The sequence below is a fragment of the Python bivittatus genome, unplaced genomic scaffold (assembly GCF_059951505.1).
Source record: "Python bivittatus isolate LINGU-HERP-01145 unplaced genomic scaffold, Pbiv_v1 ctg000220_np1212, whole genome shotgun sequence".
NCBI lineage: Eukaryota > Metazoa > Chordata > Lepidosauria > Squamata > Pythonidae > Python > Python bivittatus.
In genome coordinates, this window is record NW_028277048.1 from 14,446,432 (window position 1) to 14,460,692 (window position 14,261).

At 43.4% G+C, this 14,261-nt stretch overlaps 1 protein-coding gene across 6 annotated transcripts in view; it reads right to left on the reverse strand.

Moving 5' to 3' along the window:
* The window catches only part of SPRYD3 (SPRY domain containing 3), a 42,489-nt gene extending 38,694 nt beyond the window's left edge, over positions 1-3,795 (reverse strand). The window contains exons 1-3 of one of the 6 annotated variants that reach the window (XM_088137944.1): positions 3,663-3,730; positions 3,094-3,177; positions 1,002-1,144 (exon numbers count right to left, since the gene is read on the reverse strand). In XM_088137944.1, the coding sequence (XP_087994070.1) occupies positions 1,002-1,129 (128 nt within the window). In that variant the 5' untranslated portion in view covers positions 1,130-1,144; positions 3,094-3,177; positions 3,663-3,730. Of the gene's footprint in view, positions 1-1,001; positions 1,149-3,093; positions 3,178-3,519; positions 3,577-3,662 lie in introns of those variants that run through there. The other 5 variants (XM_088137943.1, XM_088137942.1, XM_015888520.3 and 2 more) reach the window with 5 other exon arrangements.
* Positions 3,796-14,261: the final 10,466 nt, after the last annotated feature.

Here is a 14,261-nt window from a genome sequence, read left to right on the forward strand (position 1 = left end):
AACCTATAGTTAAGAATGGAGCCTGTTATAGCAAAATTCAAGTTAAATACACAATGGTTTGAGTTTATTACACAATACTACTTATACAGTATTATACAATAATACTGTTCTGGCTTACATACAAATTCAATTTAAAGATAGACCCTGGGAACAGAGCTCATTCTTAAACTGGGGACTACCTATATACACATATGTATTTACATACTGAATCCAAAACCCAGCAAAGAATTGCAAAACTAAACCACTGAATATTTATTACAATTTGAAACACATTATCTTCTTTTCTTTATGGGGGGGGGGGAACTAGTAGGCCTATTATTTTACCAGCCTTTAGGTTAGTTTATTAGGGTCACTTTTGGGGGGGGAGGGATCAACTGCTTGGACTAGTCCCTGAAGTTTTCTTGGCAGCATTTTAGGAAGTGGTTTGCCCTTGCCTGCTTCCTAGGGCTGAGAGAGAGTGACTGGCCCAAGGTCACCCAGCTGGCTTTGTGCCTAAGGAAAGACTAGAACTCATGGTCTCATGGTTTCTAGCCTGGCGCCTTAACCATTACACCAAACTAGCTCTCATTAGGGTCACTAGAATTAGATAAAGTTGTCTTGGAGGCTAGCCAACTTGTTAAAGAAATATGAAATAGTGTGCATTTTCAAAAACAAATCCACATTTCAGTCAGGAGACTAAAGTTTTCTGAAATCCTTGCTATAGGTAACGATATTCCACAGGTTAAAATAATTTAGTGACAGAATGTAGCTATAAGACATTATTTGTCTTTAATTGCTCGTATTCATTCAATGGATTTGTCCTTCTACAGTCCTTTTAAAAAAACTGTAAACATTAAACTTCCTTTCCAGAAAAAGTAAAAAGAAATTCTAAGTGTGCTTGAGTCAGTAGAGAATATTCACTCTCCCTGTGCTGAGCACATTCCACTTGACATTTAAACATTTGACAGACATCCCCCATTCAAGTTCCTTTCAACATTCAGACTTTCAGCATCATAAACTACCTTAATGTGTCTCCATCAACAAGGATATGTTTGAATCTTTCTTGGTAGCGGATGGCTCGCACCTCTCGAATTTCTCGGATCCTCCTCCTCCAGTTCAGAAATCTGTAGTGCAGGTTTAAATCATCCATTATAGCTGTAAGGATCTACCTACGGGAAATGTTCATGTTTAAACATCTGAAGAAATGTCACAATACATTCCAGAATCCAGAGATTCTAGCCAGGATACCGTAAAACGTGGCTTTATTATGGCCAAGTCGAGTATTCCTAAGCCTTATGGAAATAGGCAACCTAGAGCACTCTGATGCTTTTGACTACAACCACAAGAAGCTCTGGTAATTGACAATGGAGGCCATGGCTATCAAGGAGCTGTGATCCAAGGTGTCTGGGAGTCACAAGGATTTCAACCTAATGCTCTTGATGGTAATATCAAGCTTGTATATAATCAAAATAAATTCAATACCCATTGATCTATGAAGATCCTCAATCAGATATAGATTAATAGATTTTGGCTCCACTATCCCATTCCTAATTGTCCAGTTCAGTTAACTCCCAATACTCATGAAACTACTATGATACAATATCCTTTGGAGTGATTATTCCAATCAATATTATAAATATCAGGTACTGTAATGTTAATTCTGTTTTACAAATACCAGGTGAAAACTTGCAAATTTTCAAAGGTTTTTTTTTCATTTTGAAAGAATTCAATTCCATATTTCATATACATCTTGGATATAAGTTATAAACCCAGTTTTGGGATAAGCCACTTCTCAAAACATTGCCATTTGTAGATAGTTTGCTTTTGTTTGCCATCAAGGTTGCCCCATTTTGTCTTCACAATAGCATTTCATACTATTTTAACCTAGTGAAATGAGCATACCTGTTATCACAAACTGTAAGACCTCAATACAAAGATGCTTAAAAGCATACACACAAGCAAGGTAGGATATCGCGGGAAATAACTCAAAGCCACTCAGTGACTTCCATGGAAAACCATGAATTTTATTTAACATTTCCTAGTCCACTGCTACCATTCCATCTAGATCAAATATCGTCTCATACTATCTTACAACTTGGCCAATCCAGAGTCAACTTCTTCCCTATCCCCACTTCCATGTTTCCACCACCTATGTTTGAAACGTTATCTGTCACTTTTTGCTTGGGTCCTATATGCAGCTGTTGAGATCTGTCTACTCCCTGCTATAACACTACTTAGACCAGGGCATGAAAGCTCTTGGAAGTTAGGAACTGAATAATTTGGGGGTAGGGGTAGGGAGAGAGCTGCAATAGATGAGGTGAAGAGGTCCACCTGGTAGGTCAATATCACACATCCAGAAACTTTTCCAGATCTTGTGGGACTTTTTCTTTTAAAATGTGGCAAGTCTATTCTACAAGTGGCACAACTCTATTATCTTTTCAATTTCAAATGGCAAGAAATTTCACTTCCAGTTTTCAACAAGCAGCCGAAATGTGTTAGTTTGTTAGGAGGGGCTCTACAAGCCACAAATAGGGGGCTCAGGAGCCATAATTGGCCTTCTCCAGCCCTAGAAGTAGAAATCTATTTTCTCTTATAGAAAAAAATGCCCATCGAATTCAATATTGTTGACATCTGACTAATAGCTGGCAGCGTTTCATACAAGAATTCTTCCAATCCTATCTGGACTAAACTGGAGACTTACACATATACTGCAAAGTCTACCAGCACCATCCAGTTATGCTTTTCCTTCCTGCACTCATGGCAGTCCAGCAGCCATTACATTCTCTGACACTGATTACTTTTTTCCAGGAACACCTATTGGCTGGGCTAGCTGGGATTTTAGGAGCTGCAGTAGAGCACAACTGAAGGTCATCTAAAGTCACTCTGCAAGGTTCCAGCTGACCACTAGAGGAGAGCAACTAGTTAGAATTGCTGTATCTCTTTGCTGCTCTCTAGTGGTCATCCAGATCCTTGCAGCCAACATCTGGTAGCCCTATCTTTGAGACTGCAGCTGGCAGAAATCCAGAGATACAAGAGTATTATAGCAGCTAGCACAGTAATGTGGGTATACTACAATTAACTTCTCTAAAATCCCTTCTTGGCTACAAAGCTCACCAAATAGCCTTATGCTGGTCTGTATTTCTTCACCAAATTTATCTCCTAGGGCTGTTATGAAACTAAAATGTCACCTTAAGTTCCCTAGGAGGAAAAAAAAAAAAAAGAGAGAGATGAAATTAATTCAATACACCCGTTATACCCTATTTTCACTCATTCTAACATGGGGGGTTCCGTTGCTGCCCCAAAAGCAGAACTGGAGCATCAAAGCTCAAGTGTGAAACACGAAGGATAGCAAGGAAAACAGTGCCTCTGAGAATATGTAGAAGGTCTGCCCTGATCACTAAATATAGTCCGGGGTTTCCAGGGCGGAAAACGACCCCTGCACCGTTTTTTTGGTCTCCTGTCAGAAAGAGAGCCCCCTCCCGCCCGCCATCGCTTCCACAGCGCCCGGCATTCAAATCCAGAAGAAACCGTGACCCTCACCCTTAACGGAGAGCCTCTCACGCCCTCACCGACATCCTGGCGCTGTGAGGAGCTGCTCCACGCGCCTGCCCGGGATGCCTCCCCAGGGACCCCGCCCTCCCTGCTCCCCCAACCATCGCCCCGATGCCCAAAGCGGCCCTTACCCCGAGAGGCCCTCGCTCTCCCTCCATCAGCCCCTCCCCTCCGCAGCCTCGCTCTCCCGCGGCTATTAACTCAGCCGCTTCCCGGCTGGGTTTACTGCCACCCTGTTCACATCCGGGCTTCCCAGCTTTCCCCGCCCTTTCTCCCGCCTATCACCGCTTGCTCCGCCAATCTCCAAGCTGATGTCGCCGCTCCCGGTTGCCGCCGCAAGCCAATGAGAAGGTGAGGAGGCGCGACGTCCTGCTTCCCGGAACTCGCGAGGGAAGTTGGTGAATGGGGCGGCGAGGAAAGTTGTGCGGAAGGTATGAATGGAGACGGATGACGCCGTTCTGTGAGGGAGGGGGGTTCGGACGGCGGAGCTCGCCTGTGTGACGTAAGGGTGGAGCGGCGGCCGGAGGTTGCTGGATGGCAGCAGGGTGGGGGCTGAATCCACCTGGCGCCTTCTAAGCGTGTTACTGCAACTCCCGACAACGCCATTGGCTGGGGAAGATTAAAAATCTACGCCGAAAGGCGCCAGGCACAGGTTATCAAATGATTATTGTCACCTATTCCAAATCTCTGCTCCTCGTGTTTTGTAGGGCATGTCTGCCACAGGCTCGAATCAGGCCACGTTTTAGAGCAAGCAGTAGAGGCAGTCAATCCAAGCCTCGCGCACGGAGGGAGTCCTGTTGAAAGCGTGATTCAGTATTTGAAATAAATGAATACTTTCCATTCAAGGCGGTATGCTGTAGCGATTAAGGTATTGGGCTACGACTGGGAAGACCCAGGTTCTAGTCCACCCTCAGTCATGGAAGCTCACGGTGATTTTGGCCAGTCAATCTCTCTCAGCCCAGCCTACCTCACAGGATAGTTGTTGGGGGGGGAGAGGAGGGGGCACCTGGAGTTTCTGTTACAAAAGGAGGGATGTAAATATAATAACTTAATATTACAGTATGGCTCATTAGACCCAGTAAGAGCCAGAGGGTTAATTCCTTTTATTCTTTCCCTAATTGACTGCTGGGGAGAAAAAGTTACTTTAACATGCAGTGCAATAAAAAAAGAGGAGGATGGGAATCTTAAATGAACTTTTTCTGAAGAGTCTTAAGAAAGCACCGGCTTTAAGAGATGAATAGTGCTAACTTTTCCCTACAAGGATTCTGGGACCTGTGCAGGTGATGAAGACAGGCAGGGATTTCTTAACAGAAAGTAGATATTCAACACTTTCACAAAAATATAATAGTCTGAATTCTTGTGCACGGCAGAGGGGAGTGTCAGCCTTGTGCAAATCAGCTTTCCCGCAATCCGCTGTTTTCCTAGTATTGAGTTTTAGAATGAGCCTCTCCTCAAACCTGGGACTTTTGAAACTTGTTTTAAAACTGCTGTGACAGAGATGAAAGCATCTGATGGGGTCATCTGGAAACCAGTACCTTAAAGGGATTACATAGTGCTGCCATTTTATAATGAAACCATGTTGGGTCTTAATGTAGAACAATCTGTGTTAACCTGTTGCTACCTTCCCCAACCTGGAAGTAATTGTTTGATAGACCTCTGTAACTCAAAAGTGTGGCTGCCTTTAATGTTAAAAATGGGGGGAAGGGGTAATAATCAGCACTGTTTGGCATACAGTACTTTGTAACTTGAAAAGGCAAAAAAACCCCACTTCAATTTCCCATCTAGACTCATCTCTAATATTTCTCTTCTTGCTGTTCTCTTTCTGCTATCCCAACTTTTTTGGTAAGGAAAGAATTGTTACATCCCAACAAGTGAGTTTCGTTTCTGAATCATTCTCCATCTTTCTTGCTGTTCCAACCATAACTCCTGCATCTAGATGTAGTGTTGCTGCTATTATTGCTATTCTTACAAAGAACATTTTGCCTTCTGCAGCACTGCAGTGGGGCTGTCATGCCAACTGCTTTGGAGTGGAACCTTAAAAAAAAACCCTTTGACAGCCTGCAGCAATTCAGAAGTGGCCCATTGAGCATTAGATTCGAACTAAGGATTAGGAGGATCTCTACTACATGAGCCTTAAAGCTGAAACACAGAGGGGGAAGTTACACAAACTCTACCTGTCTGGGGAAAAACAGGTGGCCTGGCTTCTGGCCTACTCAGGGAATTTCAGTCTGCTTTATATTTTCCCTTGTTGATTGAATTGGTATCTGCTCATGGGAAAATCTGCCTTTTGCTATTTGACAAGGCAAGTCGTTATAATATCTTAGGGATTTACTGCATGATGGACAGTAAGGCAGATTCTAGTTATGCAGGCCAGTAGTGCTTCACTAGGTAGATTTTGGATGTCATTAAAGAGCAGCATATTGTAGATATTTAAAAACCATAGGCTTCTGCATGTTGTATGGAAGGAAGGCTCTGAAATAGGATTCTTATATCTTACTAATCCATGGCTTAATTTCAGTATGTTTACTAAGTCATGGTTTGTTTAATCATAGTATGTTAATTGGCTAGGTTCATACAACATGCTAAGCCAAGCAAACCACATTATAGTTTAATGTGTTATATAAACCCACTCAAAATAAGAGCAGCCCCTTTTGTGAAAGCTATTAAGACTGGTTATCATACAGTTAAATATCTAACATTTTCCTTAGAAAAACACACAAAATGTTTTGTGTATTAAGGGACAGCTGCTTTCGCATAACCTGGGCTAAGCTGGGAAGTGGGAACCAAAAGTTGTGACATGATGTTCAATTACGTAATATTTCTTTTTGGTATGGAACAATTAATCCTGTTTTCAAGATGACTGGTGAAAATCCAGACATCGGCTAGCTTGGTGGTTTAGTCAAGGCAGCCGGCCAGGCAGAGTGTGCTTCTTAGCTTTTCATTAGCTGTGCACGGGCTGCTAGCACACTTTCTGCTATTGAAAATAGATGGAGGGGAGAAAATTAGAAGGCAGTCAAGATCACACACTGAGCTCAGTCAAACCAAACTACATTAGGGCTTACCACATGCAGTCATGTATAAGAACCCCAGTTCTGCTCCTGATAGCAAGGCTTAGTTGCTCACTTTTTGTGGGCCAAACAGGCACTGAACTTTGAGAATTTCAGCATTTTTCCTCTTAAAGAGAAGTGCACAAGCTTTGGGTGCAATCACTGGACCCTAAAAAGCTGCCACCAGACTCAAAACGTGAATGTGGTTAAAAAGGAGAAAAAAACCTATTAAATCCATGGGGGTAATTCTATGAACTATATTTATTTTAGATTAAATGAAAGAAAGCTTTCTCTTCGCTCTGTCCACTTCTTTGTCCTTGTCCCATTTCCTCTTTGGAATGCCACCAGCGTGCCATTCAGAGGCTAAATGTCATCCTTGGCCTGAAAAAGGTTGCATGTTCCTACTTGAAACTCAACAGTTCTTAGAGATTTGGGGGAGGGGTATGGATGGAGAAAGAGAAGCACTGATTGCATTTATACACTGTACTAAGCCATGGTTTATATAATCATGTGTTTGATATGCTGAATGAACTACAATGGCTTGACTTAGTCTGTTGTATGAGCCCAGCCACTGTAGTACTAAGAGCCTGTTCCAGGCACAGAAAAGCAAAATTAGGCTAGGTTTGTACAATATTCTAGGCTAAACTCTAGATGGCTAGTCTGTGGTTCACTGGTTGTGTTCACACAAAATACTTATCCCCAATCTACTCAGTCCAGTTTCAGTTCACATGACACACTGAACTATACACTTAACTACATGGGCTGGATTTGCACTGCATACTAGACTAAAAAGTGATGTGTAGCTTGTGTTGTACAACATACGTTGTGGGGTGTACAAGTTCAGCAAGTGGATTAGCATGTTTTGGGAGCAATCTTAAAACGCTGCAGAACTCAAGTTGCAAGAGACTCTTGGCTGCCTATTTCTACCCAGAGCTTAGGAGCTGGAGGAACAACGTCTGGCAGCCAAACCCAGAAAAATATACCATGGTCTAGGCAACAGCCCTTGTCCAGGAGTGTAAATGGGTCATCGTTAGAGTCTGGTCAATAACCATGTCAGAGTTTGTTAACTGACCCTCTTCCAACAGCTCAGGGGAAGATTTGAGACAGAGCACCGATGGAAATCAGGACTTGCAAGAAGATCCTGGAATGAAGCTTGTATCTGTGTTTACAGTCATTTTTCTTCTTTTCAACACACTGCTGATATTGTAAGCTTGGCAGGTATGAACTGGAGGCAGAGCAATGGGTAAGAATGCATGGATGGGATCAGTTCCCAGCTATCCTCTAAACTTTATACTGACATTAGGAAATCAGTTGTTTGTGGAAGAGGAAAATAAGGTTGTAACCAAGATTTTTCCATATCTTCAGCAAGGTAATTTTCAAGTTCCAGAACAGACAAAAGTCAGAAAAGCCAGAACCAAATGAAATGGTCTTAAACTCACTTGTTTCAAGCATTGTACTAAGGTATACATCATTACCATGAATTGTTCACTTAAGCTACAATTGGCTGGATTCACACATTGCATTAAGCCATAAACCCTGGTTTACCAACCCCAATAACTTAGCATCATGTAAGAATCCAGGCAGATAGAAAGTCACATTCCAGGAAGAGGTGGTCTACGTGGCTATTTTTATTCAACCTTTTTATGAGAAAATTGTTTTGAGTAAAGAAACCGCTGTTACATATAGCCAGCTAGATTCTGCTTATTTTATTTCTTCATGCTGATTTTGGCAAAAGTGGATTAGAAATATTCTCTTGAGAAAACTTTTTTTTTGATGATCCCGGTGTCCATTTCACTTTCTCTAGGTAGGCTTTATTTACTGGTTTCCTTGTATTTTATGTCTTTTGCAATCAGTTCTGATGGAGAAATGGCGCTGTTTTGCTATTTGAGAAATGAAAGAAGACGCAATTAAAATACACCAGTAAGTAAAGCCATATCCCCATCTTCATGGAAATCACAGGTAATTACTCCCCTAACTATCTATCCCAAAAAGCAATGAAATAAGATGTGTCTGCAAACAGGAAGGATGTAACTAAAGAGACAAGGGTCCTTAAAAGTCTCCCTAGGACTTACTAGTCTACCCTAGGACAGGCTACCTCCTTCTGAAGTCACATGATAGTATTTGAAACAGTTCTACAATTCAAGTCTCAAACTACAAGAGAAGAACGCTGAATGCAGTGGGTTGACACTGATGTCTAGACACTTGGTTTAAAAAAAAGGGTACAAAGGATGGCAATTTCAGCAAAAAGCTCTGCTACGGCAGCAACACGTATCAGAGAAGTAATATGGGGCAGGCAGGAGAGGAAGTCTTAATAAAGGTGGCACTCAGTTTATGGATGCCAGCAGTTGATTTCAAACACTCTGGTAACAGCGGCCAAGAAGAGTTCAGCAGTGGAATTACAACAGTGTATTAGGGCTGACTTCGTCAATCTGTCAGATTTGGCTACAAGTTTCAAGTACAGTGTATGCTCTAAGTGAAAACAATGTCACTGGTTTTAACTCAAGTGTACTTTAGTTTTTCTTTAACAGCAAGCAGTAATATCATCAAGCAACTCCAAGTTCTAGTTTTTATGAATGCCAGGCACCCGTTCCAGAGATGGAAAAAAAATGTCCTCTTTTCTCCCCAAAGCAGAGTCCCATCCTCTACTTATCTTCTCAAGCAATCCGGGCCCAGCAGCAGCAGATGTTCTAGATCAATGTAACTGGAATCCCAGATGAGCCACAAAGAGGACCTGGCCCATCTTGATAGGGCCCACCTGCCCAGCGTTGTTCTTCCTGAAACCTCGCAGCCTTTTCATGCTAGCCAAATAGGGCCTGCAGTTGCAGGAGGGTGGAGTTGGGTGGTACCGCATCATTCCTGAAAAACACATCTTGTCCTTTCTGAGGGTTGGGAAGCATTCTTCTGGCTCCCAAGAGCTGGTCTCTTTTTTTACGGCACAAGGGCGATCAAGTGCCAGAAGTCAGGAGCATAGATTCCTCTGGAATGCTGCCGATGGGAGTAGAGAAGGGCTTTTGCAAAGGTCTGCTCCAAGGCTATAAAAGGGCATGTGCTCTCAGTATGTTTTGGTGATCTTTTCTGAATGTGCAAGAGCAATAGCTGGCAGGGAAAGATTTCATTCCAGGCTGCATTTCAAGAGGGGCATCCATATTACTCTGAGGCTGCAGAAGCAGATTCCTTGTAGCACCTTAAAGACCAGCCAGGGTGTTGAGGCAGGAGAACCACTGGCTGGCTTTGCACATACTAGGCTAAAATGTGATCGCTGGGTTTATGACTCAGTGCATGGCACAAATCCAGCCAGTGATTCAGTGTGTTGTGTGAACTTAGCCATGGTTCAGGAAGCCATAAGTCAGCACAGTGTGTGAACATAGATGATGTGCTGTAATGGTGAGGAGGTTGAAGATACAGATAAAAAGTCCACCCTTGGTCATGGGAGCTCACAGAGTGACTTTGGGCCACAGCTGGGAAAAAAATGAGAGATCACCTGGAGTTCCTGCGGAAAAGCAGGATATCAAACAAACAAACAAAGCTCTTAGAGACTGCAGCACTTCATCGGAGACATGGAGTATTCTTGACTATAATATTTACCCCGAGAGGGAATAGTAAATGGTAATGGGGAGGGGAGGAACAGAAAGAACGAACTGTACCTTAATGTGTTGCATTAGGCCAATATGGTTTATTGCACAAGCCAGACTTGGCTGAGTTTCCAAAGCCAACTAGGCCAAAAGCAAACAAGCCACATTATGGCATAGCATTACTTGTGGCCCAGCCTGCGGTGATCTTCTAATGATGGCCATAAAGTCTTGTAAATCCTAGCCAAGGTGGCCCAGTTCATTCAAAAACATGTTCTTAAATGTGCATCTCTTTGAGAGCCGCAGTTTGCCCCCTTTTGTGCAACCATAGGGCCAGGGCCAGCCAGCAAAACTGCCTCTAGAATAACTCAGTCTTTTTCAACCGTGGCAACTTTAAGATGTGAGGACTTCAACTCCCAGAATTCCCCAGCCAGCATGAGGCTTTCTGGGAGTTGAAGTCCACACATCTTGAAGTTACCAAGGTTGAAAAACACTGGAACAACTAAATGAATATGGCGTGTCAAGCCAGAAGCCAATTTGGAACCCCTGATCGCTGGGTTCAGAAGACATGCCAAGCATAAACCAAACACAGCACATTATGGGTCAGCGTGTTCTGTGACCCAATCTGGCAACCAGGCTAGCAGCTTCTGAGCCAGCCTCAGGATCAGTGCCTTGATCTGCAGCATTGAGCCTTCAGTTAGCTCCATCCACTGATTTCTGGAAAGCCAGAGATCTCTTTCAGTGGCTCAGGAACAATGCACTGGACTTTTTTCTACTAAGTTGGCATGCCCATGTTGGAGCTCACCCGTTGCATCCCATCTCTCTGGGGTTGGATAGAATTTACTGACTAGCAGGACTGCCATCCTTTGGAAAATCCCTATTTCCTGAGCTGCAGCCAGATACAGAGAAAAAAGCAGGCTTCTCTCCCTTCTGTAGAGCTTCACCTCATCTGGGCTCTACAGATCAAGTGGTTGGTGAAGTCACAGAAGCTGGCTAGGCACTTGGCACACTTTATGAATGCTGAAGTAGCTGTTCTTTGCACATGCTCAGGGGCACCTTATTTCCTCTTGCACCTGTAGCAGGGTGATTTAGGAAACACCAATTCAATGCGGCTTAAACAGTCAATGTGCCCAGGCAAGCTGTCAACCTCAAGTCAGGATGTAGAAGAGGGCACTGAACTGCATGACTTTGTCCTAAATTTTTGTTTAGAAGAGGCAGGTAACCTCCAGCCTGGGCAGCTGCATTTTACTTTCATGTCTTGGCTAGGAGTTTTAGAGGGCGTGGGTGGGACTGAGAGTTTCGGCCCTTTTTCCTGGTGGAAGCAAGAGGCTTGCAGAGGGTTAAGATACTGTCCTTATTTTTGTATTCTCTTATCTTGGAAGAACCCCTGGGAAATCAATTTTCCCAATGTTTGGCATTTTTAAGGAGCACAGGGAGAGTTGTAAACCTCTGCAAGGTTAATGGCACGGCTTCCCTTCCCAATCCCGAACCTCCACAAAAAGTACTCAGAAATCCCAAATCTTCAGCCTTCCCTACTTCAGTGGGGCTCCAGGGCTGTAAATGGGATGCCAGGGGCAACATTTGCCCTCCGAGCTGCCCTCCTGTTAGTTATACAGGAACTAAACTGCAGTTGACTGAACTAACCTAATCCCCGGGTCTACACTACACACAGAGCCCCAAATTAACTATGTTGTCTGGGTTCACCACGTCCTGTACCACCAAAGAAGGCAGCCTAGTCATCAAATTGGTTTGTGTAACACATCTGATTGTGCCAACCATTTTGAGCACCAGGTCCGGATAATAAGCCATACTGTGGTCTGCTTTGTTTTGGCTTCATGTGTTGTGTGCAAACCCAGCCAATGTGGTTTGGAAGCTCTAGTTTGTAACTTAAGTGTGTTGTACAAACCTAGCCAGTTGCATTTTATTGAATAAATTATGTGTAAACAAAACTTGGTTTTGGACAATGTGTGACCTCATCAGCAACTAATTAAGATAGCTTGCCCTTCTGCCCAGGAGGCTAAGATATATGGAGGAGGGGGTTGGGAGAGTCATCCCATTTTACCTGCCCCCCACCCCCCGGTTGCCTGGATTTTTGCAGCCCAAATCTGGTAGCCTAATTTTATCCTCGCTGCAACCCTGTAAAGTAGATCAGGCTAAGTTTAACAACTGCGCTCTACCTCCCTTCCCTCTGAGTTAATCTAACTCTCTGGGAATATTTTCAGAACTGTTTCATTTATAAACAAACAAAAAGCCTGCAATCAGCCAACAATTTCCTGGCCAAGGCCTGTTTGTTTTCCTCCCGCTGTTCCTTGGGACTTGAAGATGGGCTGTCTTCATTTCTCTCTGCCCCCTCCTATTCTTACTTCATTTTCAATCCAGGCAGAATGTTTGGAATGGTTAAAACTCGGTTGTGTAATCCAATTGCCCAGCTATTTCCCTTCTTGGCCCATTGTTACAAAAAGAATAATAATAACCATATCCATCACTTGGGTTGGTTTTGAAAAGTAGCTTTACCAGACTTGTGTGCCTGCCCGGCAGCCCCCAGAATGGACAGAGCTGATGAACCCCTGGTTTTCATTCCCTGATTTTTGGAGAGAGCAAACAATATGGTTAGAACATTGGTAGGCCTTACTTTTGAGCTGGAGGGAAGAAAGGGAATTTCGATAGCATGAGGTTGCTGTTGCTGCAAAATAGCTTCCACGGCAGGCTCGCTCACAGAGTGGTTGCTACGGTGGGCATGGGCCATCACAGAATACCCAGTTTATCAGAAGGTAAAGGTGGGGGGATCACTGGCATCATCCGTCTCAATCTTATAGGATGCTATTACCCCAACCTACTTTTGGGTTTATGTCTTGGGCAACTGGGCATGCTTCCAAACAAAACATTGGTCTGTACCCCCGCCCCGCCATTTCTCTGGGGTCCAGATAGGTAAATATTTTGCTAGTGTCTGGCACTAGCACTTTGTAGCTTGCCTAAAAAATGAAAGTCTGGAAGGCAGCAACTAACTGATCTTGGCCCATCTTGTAAAATTAAACAGGTCAGACCTGGTTAATCCATGGGTGGAAGACTATCAGGAAATTCCAGGGCTGGAGACTAGACTGGGAAGTCAGAAAAAGATCATGGAAGAGGGCAGTGGCAAAGAACGTCTGTATTTCTGCCAAAAACAGCTACATTAATGTGTCAGTGAAGTTCCCCAAGAGTGGAACCGAAGGAGATTTGAATTAACAGTAGTGCTATCAGTGCCCTCATGCCCAGCAATCATGAACTAGAATCTGTGTGAACAGAGCCACAGCATGGCAATACTAACTTATATAGGTTGTCTCAAGCCCCACTGAATTAATTTGGAATCGTTTGCTTTAAAAGTGTGCTATTGATACAGGCTGACGCACTCTCTCAGAGGAAAGATTCATTGCAGAATACAGTTGCCACTTTGGTGAACCTGGCATTGCACCTGTTTTTTTCACAAATACTGGAATGCAGGAATTCAGCTGGGAAAGTGTTATTGTCATCTCCTTGCCAGGGAAAAGGCAGGCTGCTATGAAAGGTGGAGAAGCAAGGAGATTGGTTTTCAAAACTGACTTCAGGCTGTTGCAAGGAGAGAGGAGAAGACATTGCATGAAAAAATGCCACAAGGAAGGGGAGAATCTTAAGAACTTATTCACCTTACACTTCACTTTTGTGGTTAGATATCTTATCTCTAATCATCCTGCAGGATTCACCTTAGACATGTCAGCGATTTATTCCCACTAATTGCGCATAAAACCGCAAGCAAGCACATAGGGCTCAGGGTGAGGCTTCTCACTCCACTCTCTCTCCCCCCACCCATATATTTCACAGCTTTGTGTTAGGAAGAAATCCAACTGGTGAAGCAGTAAAGCATACAGGATTTGAGCCTCCGGGTGTCTTTCAGTGCAGCAAGATAAACTGAAATTGGATAGCAGCTTTTAAAAGGCTCTTCAATTCAAAGAAAACAAATGAAATAAAATTCTGCATGCCTGGAATTTTTGGAAAGCATTAACCTCTATTTATTTACTTATCAATAGAAGCCCACTGTACTGCAGACTGTGTTCGTGATCCATCCTTGCAATGAGGGTGAAAAAGTCGCAATATAGGA